At 38.8% G+C, this 13,817-nt stretch overlaps 3 protein-coding genes across 6 annotated transcripts in view; 2 read left to right on the forward strand and 1 right to left on the reverse strand.

Annotated features, from left to right (window-relative positions):
* LOC136269070 (NAD-dependent protein deacylase sirtuin-6-like) lies at window positions 1-1,537 on the forward strand. Its single transcript, XM_066064531.1, has one exon. It carries the CDS (start codon window positions 30-32, stop codon window positions 1,425-1,427), a length of 1,398 nt encoding a protein of 465 aa, XP_065920603.1. The 5' UTR covers window positions 1-29; the 3' UTR covers window positions 1,428-1,537.
* Window positions 1,506-13,774, forward strand: LOC136269074 (vesicle transport through interaction with t-SNAREs homolog 1B-like). Its single transcript, XM_066064537.1, has 8 exons — window positions 1,506-1,662; window positions 1,846-1,904; window positions 1,953-2,063; window positions 2,114-2,170; window positions 2,219-2,321; window positions 2,374-2,444; window positions 11,350-11,411; window positions 11,479-13,774. The coding sequence occupies exons 1-8, from the start codon at window positions 1,563-1,565 to the stop codon at window positions 11,573-11,575; spliced, it is 660 nt and encodes a 219-aa protein (XP_065920609.1). The 5' UTR covers window positions 1,506-1,562; the 3' UTR covers window positions 11,576-13,774.
* Window positions 11,490-13,817, reverse strand: part of LOC136269068 (leucine-rich repeat-containing protein 1-like) — a 3,392-nt gene continuing 1,064 nt past the window's right edge. For 2 of the 4 annotated variants that reach the window (XM_066064529.1, XM_066064530.1), the window contains 6 exons: window positions 13,540-13,650; window positions 13,311-13,492; window positions 12,430-12,484; window positions 12,048-12,381; window positions 11,834-11,995; window positions 11,493-11,785 (listed from right to left, as the gene is read on the reverse strand). In XM_066064529.1, the coding sequence (XP_065920601.1) occupies window positions 11,643-11,785; window positions 11,834-11,995; window positions 12,048-12,381; window positions 12,430-12,484; window positions 13,311-13,492; window positions 13,540-13,650 (987 nt within the window). In that variant the 3' untranslated portion in view covers window positions 11,493-11,642. Of the gene's footprint in view, window positions 11,786-11,833; window positions 11,996-12,047; window positions 12,382-12,429; window positions 12,485-13,310; window positions 13,493-13,539; window positions 13,651-13,817 lie in introns of all 4 variants that reach the window. The other 2 variants (XM_066064528.1, XM_066064527.1) reach the window with 2 other exon arrangements.

Consider the following 13,817-nt stretch of genomic DNA (forward strand, 5'->3'; position numbering starts at 1 on the left):
TTTGAAGTGTAGACATCACGTGATCAACAATGTCACGAAAAAGATCTGATCATGATGACGATGTTGAGGATTCTTCAACGACAACGGCGCAGGGTACATCTTGTAAGAGGAGACGTGATTCTCTAGAAAATAACCATGACAAAATTGGTGATTGCTGTTTTCGCCGTTGTACCAAAGGATCGGGATTACTTTCGTCGAATGAGTACGTGGAAATCCAAGCAGCAATCCCTAAAAAAGGGTTTTCTCGTATCCTGGATGCTTGTGTTGTTATTTGGAGTGACACTGGTTTTGCTCGCTTTCATACACAATGTTGGGAAGACGTGTTGAAAACTTCAAGAACGAGAAGCATCAAAAAGGCGGCCTACAAAATAACAGCAGAAGAAAAGATGATGATTAAAGATGCAGCCAAAACAGTCGAGTACCACGACTCACTAGAAGACATTGAGAAGAAGGCTAAAACAGTTGCCAAACTAATTCAAAAGTCTCAGCATTGTATTGCATTCACTGGGGCTGGAATTTCAACAGCAGCTGGAATTGGGGATTACAGAGGGAAGAGTGGAAAGTGGACTGAACAGGACAGAGAACAAATTGTTGCGACGTTACAAGTGGCTGCCTCTGCCAGCAGCCCTAACACCTCACTACAGAGAATGTTGTCCAATGAGTCAGTTTCTTCAGTTACAGAGGACGGTGTCCCTTATGAATCATTGCGACCCACGTACACTCACGAAGCTCTGAAGAAGTTAGTAGATGTGGGTCTTCTGAAACATGTTATCAGTCAAAATGGTGACGGGCTACATGGCTTATCAGGTATCTCAGATGAAAAGCTATCAGAGTTACATGGAAATGTCTTCATTGAGGTATGTGAAAAGTGTGGCCACAGATACCATCGATCTTCGTATGTGTTGGACGATTCTGCTAGCCTGTACTATGAACAATTGGAAGATAGTGGGAAGGCTGATATTAAGAAACCCAAGCATGCTAAGCAGTGCGAGACATGTGGTTTAAGCCATCGTACTGGTAGAAAATGTGAGCAGTCTGGTTGTAAAGGATTTCTTAATGACTCCATCATTAATTTTGGTGACAATCTTGAAGATCAGATTTTCTCAAATGCTGAAGATCATGCTGCGAAATCTGACTTGTGCTTGTGCCTAGGAACTACGCTACGAGTCACCCCAGCTTGTGAGCTGGTTGAGAGTGGACAGGAGCCATTGAGGCTGGTCATATGTAACAGGCAGAAAACGGGACTTGATGATATCTGCTATTCCACTGATAAAGGTGAACAACTAGGAGTTCGTGTGTTTGGTGACTGTGACGTGCTAATGGAGAAGGTAATGAGAGAGGTTTTGTCACTGAGTGAGCTGCGTACATGGGAGGGGGAAAGAGACAAGAGATTATTGGAGTATGATTCCTTCCGGACATCAATGTAGAACTGTTACAGAGTTGTTTATTATTTATTTTTGTCCGTTAAATAGAACGCTTGGTTGCAATGCTAAACGTATGTTTTATTAGAATAAAATTATGTACTCTATTAATTTAATGCGTTGTATCGACCAAAGATAAAGATGTCTTCTGAGACGTTAGAAAACTTAGAGGATGGGTTGACTAAGCTGCTAGACCAACTCAAGAGTACCGTCTATCATCAATTACCCGAACTACGAGGAGGTTAGTTCTCTTATTCTATATCAAACAACATATCGTTACTCTGCCTTGAAAAAACATCTCCCAGGGTACTACCAATCATGGCAGACGAACTATTAGTTAATGTGCTATAAACGTTAACTTTAATTACTCAATATCCACTCTTTCATGTACAGGATAAATTTGTTACAAATAATTTTGTTGCAGAACGGCGGAGACAAGAAGTTCGGTCAGCAGATCGAGTAATAGAGGAGGCCAATGGATATGTGAGTGATGAACTAAACATCAGTCATCTGTATATTACTGTTCTGCAGCTGCGTAGTATGGAAATTGAGTTACGAAATGCACCTGGCAGTTACCAAGTGGAAGTAAACCGTAGGATTAGTCGATACAGGGCAGAGTTAACTCGACTAAGACAAAACATGGTTAACATACACTGGTGTGTTAGTCTAGCAATCACCACTCTATTACACAGAGACAACAATCAGAACGCAGTGAATTATTAGCTGATGATCATGACACTAGAATAAGAGTGAGGCAAGATTGCATCACTGGTTTTAAACATTTGTTTCTTCTGTAGGAAATTGATGATAATCAGAGACAGAGGATGTTGAAGAATACCAAATCACTACATGCAGCATCAGATGCATTAGCAAGAACACATGCTGTTGCAGAAGAGACAGGTTGGATGATGTAGCATTTATCATATTGTTGCCAGCTTGAAGTGTCTTGCAGATACTATCGCTGTTGATGTAATGGGTGAATTACATAACCAAAGAACCACCTTACTGAGAACAAAAGACAGGGTAAGTAACTATCTTTATATTCAAATACTATAGTGTTAGTTCAAGTTAGGATAGGATATGTTTACATGTGTATCTGTATATACCTATACAGTATTGGGTGGGCTTACTTGTAATAACACAGGCACTGAACAAACTGTTTGGTTTTCAATGTTTTTACATATGTATTGTTTTCCACCAAGTGTTTTTTTTGTTGTTTGGAACAAGTCATATAGTACAACTCTCCCTAATGCTGTTTTCCTGGTTACTTTACAACCCAAGATATACTTTTAAGTTTATATACCTCAGATATTAATGTTATTTGAAGGTTTTATTCTCCTATTTGTAGCCACCATTCACCTTGCATATGGCTCGGGTTTGAACTTCAAATTCCTGGTCCAAGAGACCAGATTTAAAAAAAATCTTGTTAGGCATAAAGAGTAATTGTGTTTGCTGATGGAACCATAGCAGCTGTGATAGTATAGTGTGCGCTGTGGCCGCAAAAGCCCAGGTTCGAATCCTGGTCACAGCATTTTTTCCTCTTTTTTCATTTCTTTTGTTTTTTGTTGTACCATACAGTACGATAGTACTGTATAGGTAGGGACATCAAAGGTGTGAGCGTGGCCCGTGATATAATATAACCCAAAAACCTGCCTTGATTTTTCCTCACAACAACATGACGACAGTATTGGTTGGGTAAAATCAAGCCCAAAAGTGTCTTCAGATCGACCCGAAATGTTTCTGTCAAGTTGCTACAGAATTAAAAAAAAAAAATTCAACAGAATTTTCTAATGCCTGCCTGTGTGACACAAGTGTAGCAGAAAACTAGCTACAGCTACACTCCTAATTTTTTCACAGAAATGTTTCTAATTCGATGAAGAAAAAATCTTTGGATAAACATACAATACTTGCGCCTTTTATCTTTCTTTACCATGACCATCAGTCAAGGTTCTACGCTGATAGTGTTAATGGACTACAGCAGGGCTTCCATCTACGGGTGTATCAAACTATTCGAATACGCATGGTTAGTTTAGCATTCACCCAACTATTTGAACACACGTGGCTTGGTGGTTTACGAAGTTGGTAGATCAGTGAGAGCAACTCACGGTGAACTAGCCAGTGTAAGTCAATAAAATTAATATGTTAGTAACAGTGTTAAAACCGAGTTGTAATCCAGGTTCGCTTGGGTCTGACCTGGATTGGATCTCGTGCTAAATTAATTAGTGTAACGATGTGGATGTGTAGTAACACGTCATAGCATAGCCCTGCTTCTTTCGTGAGCCACGCCCACTTATGTAAATAACTGTAGGCATATATGGTAGCTACACCCATTAATCAGTCTGTAGGTATGCACGAATCCACGTCTGTCTGCAGGCTTATGTATAGCCATGCCCACTAACCAGTTGTTATTGTATGAGTCATAATCTAGTATATAGTGCTGTGATTTACTCTATATACCAGTTAAAGCACTGCCGCGAGTGCAATATGGAAAAAATAACACGAGACCATGCCCGAGTGCTATTTTTTTCATAGTGCATGAGCGTATGCGGTGCTTTAACTGGTTTATTGTACTGGGTAAACTGGTTCAACCGGTGTACCTATTCACTTGTTTATGGTGTTTACAAAAGGAAATGGCAAGGAGTTGTAGTGAACTGCCTGTTGTTAACCCTTCACTTATCAAATGGAAGCCCGTGTTTATTGAACAATTTGATCTAGGAATTGGTGAAGAGTGGCTGCCATGTTTGGGGTCAGTAAACGAGGGAACTAATAGCGAACTGAGTTATATGACTAGTGATGTGACGGAATGGTTATCAAGTTTTCCAGACGTGCAATCTGTTATGGATTTCGATGAGTATGGTAGCACTTCTCTGGCTATGTTGAGCGGTGAGAGCAATGTCGAGTACAGTAATGATGGTTCAATAACCAAGAAAGTACAGTTATCGCTTTGAACAAAGAGGAAGGCAACTGAGAAGAAAGCAGCTACAGCGCCTATGAAAGATTGTACTAGAAGTGGAGGACTGACGGATCACAATATCCTCCTTCAACTTTGAGGTCATTGTTGAGTGGAGTGAATCGTGTATTCCAGGAGAATAAAGCTCCATTTTCGATCCTAGATAAAGGTGATCATAGGTTTAAGGATCTGTTACATACACTGGATACAATGTGCAGTAACCTACACAGGCAAGGAATTGGAGCAACTAAGAATAGTGCAAAGGTAATTGAATTTGATCACAAGGATATATTTTGGTAAAGGGATCTCCTTGGGTTTTCTTTACCTAGAATATTACAGTGCACTGTGTTTTTCTATGTGGGGCTCAATTTTGTATTAAGAGGAGTGCAGGAGCAGCGTGACCTGATTCCATCACTTTTTATCCGTATGCCTCATGAGAAGACCGTGTACAATAGTTCAGTATATTATGAGTATACAGAATTAGCCTCAAAGAATAACCAGCACCGGTTCAAAGATATTAACATACAGAACAAGGTTACTCGTGCATATGCTTTACCAGGAAATCAGAAGTGTGTCGTTAAGATATTAGATGAGTACTTGTCACTCCTTCCATGTAATGCTCCGTATTTTTACATGAAGGTGAATGAGGAGTTTTGCAAAGGTGAAGGAGATATTGCATTCACTAGACAAAGAGTTGGTATCAATCCATTAAAAACATTTTACCATGCTTATCAAAGGAGTCGGGCATTGAAGTGAGATACACTAACCACTCATTGCGTGCTACGGCTATTACCCGCATGTTCACTAGTGGAATAGAAGAAAAGATCATTGCAGAAACCTCCGGGCATAAAAGTACTAAAGTTCTGAGGGCATACGAACGTACATCAGAACAGCAAAGGAAGCATGTGACAAGTATCATCAACCAGACCGAGATGCCTGTTGTACAGCCTGAGTGTAATCTTGGTGCTTCTGATGTAATGTCTACAGTTCAATCAAATTCTACCAATACAAAGATCTCTGTAATACAGTCTTTTGCTCTAGTGGTCTTGAAGAGAAGCCTGCTGTTATGACGTCTGCTGCTCATTCTAGCTCTACTCAGTCTAGTAGTGGTACTACTCAACCAAACCTCTCCAGAACATTTAGCAACTGTACTATCAATGTTTGTTTTAAATAGACAGCTAGTGATTGTAGCTTCATGAGTTTTACAGGTTTTGTACTGTACCCTGTTGTTGATTTAGGAAAGAAAGGGTGGTTTTGTAACATGTTGTCTTTTGTACTCTTGGTTTAGAAAAAGGAATGGTATCATGGCTTACTACATATTGTGGGTACAATGTTTACTGTTTGGGGCTGTGGTGTAGACTGTGCTGTATTAGATCAAACGGAAAATACAGCACTCTTGGCACTGTTAGAATACACAGCACACCTGTGGCCTTTGAAAGGTGTACAACATGGAAATAAAAGTACACTTTTCACTTTGATCTTTTCACCCATCGTACAATAAATAATATTGTGACTGGTGTTGTGAAAAGCAGGCTATTTAGTGTCATGAGCTTGCAAAAAAAAGTTCACAAACAAGTATTAGGAATTGTAGGGACAGTGTGTAGTGCTGCGATAAAAAGTACTGAAACAGGAGTATGTCCAAATACTGTAAAACAATAAGAAGTGAATATCCCTAGTGTGCATTGAGTGTAGCACAGCAGGGATATTCACTTCTTATTGTTTTATTTTAAAGGTCAAACAGTATTACCATATAGCTTAAAATATTGGTGGTGTAAAACATTGGCGAATTTAATGCATGCAGGTATTTGGCGAATAAAACACTCACAAGATCGGTTTCTTCCAACACACTCGAGCAAACGCATATAAGTCACGTGATGCCTGTATGTGTGAAAACCCACAATTAAAAGTTTTGTAGCACGTGTCTTGCGAGAGTGATGCACGAGTTCACACTGGCTAGTGTAGTTCGTGGGTAGGAATGCTCCTATTGATGGAAGAGAGCTTCAGTGTGAAAGAGAACCTGGCAATCCCATGGATACGTTTGCCATGGCAGTTCTTGATCAGAGTAGTACTGGTCGGATTAGTGTGACAGTGGGCCATGTACCCTGTCTTATTTCGACAGTTTGCTCAGTATTTATACGTCGTGGGGGAGCTATAGTGTGCATCGTAACTGGACCTAGGCAATACTCCAGTGACCTGCCCCAAGGTGGCTTGGAAGTCCCTTGTCGTTATATCTTCAGAACAAAGGATTGCTCATTGGGGGAGAATGCTAAAAAGGTGGTTAAGGACGTATTTAATGTTTTATGGAATGGCCGATCAAAAGCTGCTGTTAATGATTGTAGTCAGGATGATGGCTTACTTGATGCTGTGGGTAATAATGATGGTCCACCTAAAGCTGTTTGTAATGATGATGGTCCTAATGCTGTTTGTAATGATGATGGTCCTAATGCTGTTTGTAATGATGATGGTCCTAATGCTGTTTGTAATGATGATGGTCCTAATGCTGTCGGTAATGATTGCCCATCTAATGCTGAACCCACGATCGTTGTTGAGGATGAGGATGGTTCTTCTGGTAAACTTACTGTCACTGATGATACTATGAACCACCATGCAAAAAGCTAGGATAAGTGGATCTTGACACAGAATATATCATCATGGGAGAGGAACTGTCTGATGTTCACTTTAATTTAGCACAAAGCTTACTAAAGGTGCAATTTCCTGAATTGGGTGGGTTGAAATCTACCCTATTGCAGCAAAAAGAGGTATCAGCACTTGAAACAAAAGAAAAGGTGATTCAAATCATTCATTGTGCCAGTCGTCACCACTGGATAGTTGCAACTACCATTGGGGATGGAGGAAATTCTGTTGTCATTTATGATTCAGCTTTTAAGAATGTTGACAAAGAAACTAGGAGAAATGTTTAAAAACTCTTTGAGTCCTTACCTGTCAAGAACATTAAAGCCCCCAAAGTACAGAAACAAAAGGGGACCAAAGATTGTGGTCTGTTTGCTGTTGCATTTGCTACCTCATTAGCACATGGACAAAATCCTTCTGAGCAGAGATTTCACCAAGACTCATTAAGATCACATTTCGTGGCTTGCTTGGAACAAGGAGAACTTACCCCATTCCCCTAACTGGGGACTTGTATGTTCATGAACTTTTTTGCCATTATGTAAAATTAACTGTGATTCTAGGTGTTGTGATTATTAAATTAATAAGTAATTATTAAAAGCATGTACATTAGATGCAATAAATGGCAGATAACTGGTACAGAAAAAGACGTACATATAGTCCATGGAGAGTCTATGCCTGTGACTTGGAATTGACACAGTCAAGTATACCCGCTTCCTTGAAACCATTCTTGATGATATCAGGCTTGCCTTTTAAGTAGTCGAAGAGATCTACCAGCCATTTTGCCCCAAGTGGTTTCATTATCCTGAGTCTCAGATCAACTGGTGCCTTTAAGGTTTTTCCCTCCAATTGTGAGCAAACTTGCAGAGCATACCACCTTTGAAAACTTCTGCGTGAGAATTCTTTTGCAGCTTTATTCACGCTGAGGTCTAAGGGCTGTAATCGGTCCGTACAATTGGCTGGGATCAGAACCACGTTTACATTATATTATTATCAAGTAATTTGAGCAACTTCTCGGTGCACTGTCCCTTGAAATTATCAAAAAGTAATAACGATGGGTACTTTGGATCAAGCTTCAACCTTTTTTTGTCTCAAAGAGGTAAGGCAAAATAATTTTGGTAATGTACAATTCCATTGTGCCTTCGTTACACCAATGATTCTCTGTATGTGTGATATTCCAGTCTGGTGGAAACTGAAAGGAGGGAAGCATTTAGTGGTCTTTCCTTGATACACCAATTACAACGGAAGGAAATCACCCATTGAAGAACATCCAAAAACTGCCATTATCTGGCGCTTGTCATCTTTGCCATTAATTGGGACCCGCTTAGCACCTTCCTTTTCCATAGTCCATTCTGAGACTGGTACATAACTGAGCCCGGTTTGATCCCAATTAATCACTAACTCCGCTGGTACCTCATCCATGGTGATAACACTTTTGATGTCTTGGAGAAATAACCTTTTGGGTTCACAAAATTTCTCAACATCTACTTTAGCTTTTGTGTTTCCCTTTCTTTTAATGAATCCCATTCGTTTGAACAAGTACTTTGCCCATTCTTTTGTTTAAGATTTCTGTCGAGGCGCCCGCATTTTTGCTAAGCAGTATCCCCTCTCCAACAGCAATAGCAACACGTGTATTCACAGTCAAGCCTCTCTTCCTCATATCCAATAAATACTGCTGTATTTGCTGATCGATTTCGTCTCCAGTGGCCAATGGTCGGCCGGTTTTCTTGCTAGGCAATTCTTTTGGAAATTCAATATCTGTTTTCCCCAAGGTACAATTTCATGTCATCCTTATAGGCGTTTTTAAACCTGTGAACACTATAGTCTCAGTCAGCTGAAGGTCCCGGTATTTTTCATTATAGTAGCGCATTGTTGCGGTAACGCCATGCTCAGCTGCTCGCTTGCCGATTTCAAACTTTTGTGTTCTTGTCAGAAATAGATATGGTTTTCCTCGTGGGCCTCGCTGGCTTTTACTTCTGTCCACCTTGTCCTCCTCGAGAGCCTTTTCCATCTTGGCATTAGCTGTGGCTATTGCGGTGGAAGGAACCTTTTCACTTAATGGCCCAGTTGGCTCAGGCAAATCTGGCCCTTTTCCCTTCAAGGGACGACCAAACTTTAGAATAGACATTGTCGCCACTTTAGACCAAGAAACACACAAAACGTTTTCAGCTGTACTATTTTAAACACAATATTGCGAGTACCGGTAATTCTAATTTTTTTAACGTGATTCGTGTGGAATTTGGAGGTGGAAAACTTTGGCGAATTGCCAGTCATTCGCCAAAGTTTTCCCCCGCCACTGTTTTGCTCTATACAGTATATGTGATGTTAGGAATTGGCCATTAGGATACAAAAAATACTGTGATCGATCAGGATTCCAACATGAGTTTCTACAGCCACAATGCACACTAGTACTGTGTATCACGGCAGTTATAGTTACAAATGTATGTCTGATGTTTTAGGTTTACTTTGCAAAAGCAAGAAACAATTCTGTGACCAGGATTCGAACCTGGGTTATTGCACCACAATACTTACTATACTGTCACACAGCTGTCATGGTTTGGTTACAAACACAAAGATTCAAACCTGGGTCGATTCCATTGTTTAGAAAATGGTATGCTTAAAAACCCTTTGATCTTTGGGAGAAAATGAGGTCTTTAAAATCCACTATGGGACCTCTGGAGAGGATCTCTAAATGATTAGAGAGGTTCTCTAAATAACTGTAACAAAAATGACTGCTGGATATCTAAAAATATATGACATTTACATTTGCCAATGTAACAGCTGTGATAATATTATAGTGGTAAGTATTTTGCGTTGTGGCCACGGAAACCCAGGTTTGAATCGGGTGTATCCATTCACTGGACTGGATTACTGGACTCACACAAAAATTTGCTCAAACACCTTATTCAACCACTAAAAGTGAAGTAGTATACCACACATGACAGGCTCTCCATGTCTTGTCTTGTATAATGATCAAGCTAATGGTCTATTAAATGGCATGACTTCATAATTAATTGTTTGAACTCTCGTTACACTTAATGTAGTTAGTTGTTTTTAAATATGTGCAGCCTTCATTAATACCTTCCTAGCTGTAACACTGCACTTGTTGCTATATATTTTCACAAGCACTATAAATTAATGAGCAGACAAAGCAGTGCAAACTACTGAAAGGCTATAGGTGATGCTATATTATCATTTCTTCTTGCATAGTGTACAACTTAATATGTCAATGTGTGCTGTTTTACAAAAGAAGGCTAAGGAAGACAGACAGATGTATTATAACAATGTGCATACACAGTGTTTGTATCATCGCTAGTAGCAGCCAAAGTATTTTTGATGACAAACTACACTGAGGTTTTAGTGCAGTTTTTGTGAGTAATGTGCAGTCTCATGGTAAATGGTGTCAATTTCTAAAACACTATTGTGGTTTAAGTAGGCAAGAAAACAAACAAACAAAAAACTTGAGTCCAGTAGTCCAGTCCAGTGAATGGATACACCCGTTTGAATCCTGGTCACAGCATTGAATTTTTTCTTTTTTTTGCTATAATTCTTTTTTGCAAGGGACAGTTTAAACATTTCAGGAATCTGACCTTACTTTCTTTTGGGAGACAAAAAAAGTGCTGTGGCCTGTAGTTTTGCAGCCACTATGCAAAGTGCCTATCTTTATTTTACAAGTATTAGGAATTTTAATTTTGATTAGGGATCATAGAAAAAAGGTAGGGAAACGAGGGAGGTCGCCTACACCTGCAGATGTACTAGTGGACATTTAATCCCCTACTTCAATCTATACCCTCACTAGTATATCTGCAGGTGAGGTATCTAGCACAAGTACACCCTGTCTGTGTGCTTAATATCTACCGTATAGTAAAAACTTTGGCGAATAGTGTTTCAATCAGCAAAGTTTTTCCTGCCTATTATTTTAGCAATCACATGATGAGACCATGTTGTGAAATCGGTCCTGCAATATTTCAAACCACTACCAAGAGATAAGGAGGCGCAGTTCATCACCCTGTGAGGGATTCACCCAAATGCTTTGGTATGTGTGATAGCTAGCTTGCACTGCTGGAGCCTGAATTCACTGTATTAACAACTAAACATTGTACTCAACATCGAATGACACTTGCACGTGGTGCGTTTATACATCACACACCCTTATGTCACCCTCAACAATCTATCGTATATATTTGATCAGATAACACGTTAAGAGAAATTAAGGTGGAGTACCCTTTACCAAAAGTTTTTCCCGCCAATTTTCTCTAGTGGATTTGCGCCAAACTCTTTTACTGCTTACTATATGGTATATGCATTTAATAACCAGAGTTGTGTGGTTGAAACTTTATTCTTTTACAGTTGGCTGAAACAGATGAAGAAGTAAGCAGGTCAAGACGACTCATAACAGAAATTGGATGCAAGTGAGTTTTCGACATAATTATTTAGTGTGTGCCTTATAAGCTACCTCTATTCTGTGTGGTGTTGCAGAATCTTCCAGAACAGAATTATTGCCATTGTAGTGATTTTGTGTGAAATACTGATCTTGGGTGGTGTTCTATATTGGAAATTTGCTACAAAGAAATAACATTCGAACATTAACTTTAAAATTTGCACATGCACGTTTCATTGACGAAAGTTCATTTACAACAATTTTATATATGGCATTGTGGTGAGCAAGTAATAGAATATAGAGGGACTCGAAATATTCCAACACAGCCAAAAGTGATTTCAGATTTATAGTGGAAAAAAATTGGTCCACCACAACTGGTGCACCATTCTCCATTACACAGCATCACTGCAAGGAAAGTGACTTTTATAAATTAAAACAGTAAAACTTTATTACCTTCTAGTCGTCTAGGAAGATCTCCTGGTTTCCGTTGTATGTTGTATTTAGCTACCATTCGTCCGGCTAATTCAACAAGAGTAGGAACAAGTTCTTTGGGGGACTTGATCAAATTCTTGATGATCTCAATGTCGGTATCCTCTAGTAGAGGATTGTATAGAGCTGTGTATGAAGACTGGAATTGTGTGTTAATAATGTGCAGTTGTTTTCTTACAGTTAATTGTGTAGATGTCCAATTCAGAGATAGAAAAAGGAAAGTACTTTAGTTGATTTTTTCTCATGTGAAGTTCTTTGAGTTCCTTAAGACTGCCAATTCTGGCTGGCAACCTTGATAACCTGAAAAGCAGGGTACGTGTTGTGTATGAATGTAGAGTATGCATTACGAACTGATTGTGGGACACCCGTAGTTTAGTGAGAGAAGTGCAATTTGACAAACTTTCTGGTAATCTTGTCAGCTCACAATTAGATATGTCAAACTCTGAAAGACCAGACATACGTCCGATGTTGTCTGGCAGACATTTCAGCTTGTTCTCTCCAGCATATAACACCTGAAGAGTATACTAAAGGTTTGTTAGTATATAGCTATAAATCATTACCTGAAGTTGTGTCAACTTGCACAGTTCTTTAGGCAATTCCATCAAGCAATTTGAACTATTGAAATCACCAAATATAATAGAACCATTTCATGTGCTAGGAGCCTTATCCACAATGACGTTTTATGACATCACAAGAATAAAAATGGCTGCGGTAGTTGAGGGTAAGCGCCTATGGAGAAAAATTTTTGATTGCTCATATTTCAGCCAAGAAAGAAGATAATAGTTCTATAAACAACAGGTACAGTTGAGTTTTGAGACATTACGATAGAACGAGTTTTGTCGTGTTTCATTTTTTTTTCTAAATAGTGTACGTTTACAATAGCTATTGTTACTTTAAAACCATACCTGTCGGTTAATGATTGATATCTCCATGCCTACCTGAAATATGAGCAATTGAAAATTTATTTCCATAGGCACCTGTATAATAGTCCCCAACTATCGTGGCCATTTTATTCTTGTGATGTCATCAAACGTCATTGTGGATAAGGCTCATTGCTAATGTGCCATATAAGCTACTTCACTAACCCTTCAATGCCTTATATAGAAATACTCCTTATTAGGCAATAATTATATTAGGAAATCAAAATTGTAGTCATACATTGTGTCCTATAAAGGTAAAAGCATTATATTTCCAACTTACACAATGACAATGAAGTGAAGCCTTTTTTACAAGCTCCCTACATTAAGGATTCAATGTTCAGGCTAATAGGCCTGAAGAAAAAAAGTTTTCCTTAGACACTGTTGATAAAGAAATAAACAGAAACAAAGAACCAAGAAAAAGAACCATTAACCATGCGGACAAGTGCTGCTTAAAAAGAGGATCTCTATACTGGACCAAAGATCCCAAGTGCTTTTATACTGTAGTAACATTTATCACTTACTGTAAGCTGAGCTCTTCAAGATTTGTCAAATCACCAATACTGCTAGGTACTTCAGTTAGCTGATTATTGGTCAATGTTAGGACGACAAGATTTTGTAGTTGTCCAATGTTAACAGGTAACAACGTCAACTTGTTATTCTTGACATCCAATTCTTCTAATGTAGTGATTTTACATAATGAATCCTAAGGCACCATGAATGCAAAATATATTAATTGTATATTGAGCTAACTGGTAGATATTGTAGATGATTGTACTGGAGAAATAATTCTACTAGATTGCTTAAGTTGCCCAACTCGTCCGGAAGAGATTTAAGACAGTTGTTGGATAAATTCAGACTATGCTGTACACAAAACACATGTAAAGAATAATAATCATAAAACTCTTGAATATTCAAAGAGAAAAACTTTTTGAAGTTGTACAAATAACAGTTATGAGTTTGCTAGAAAACTTTTGCATTTTTGACACTCTGAAAAGATACATTATTGGAGCTATAGCAAAACATCTTTA

This window comes from Dysidea avara, chromosome 10 (assembly GCF_963678975.1).
Source record: "Dysidea avara chromosome 10, odDysAvar1.4, whole genome shotgun sequence".
In the NCBI taxonomy this organism is placed as follows: Eukaryota; Metazoa; Porifera; class Demospongiae; order Dictyoceratida; family Dysideidae; genus Dysidea; species Dysidea avara.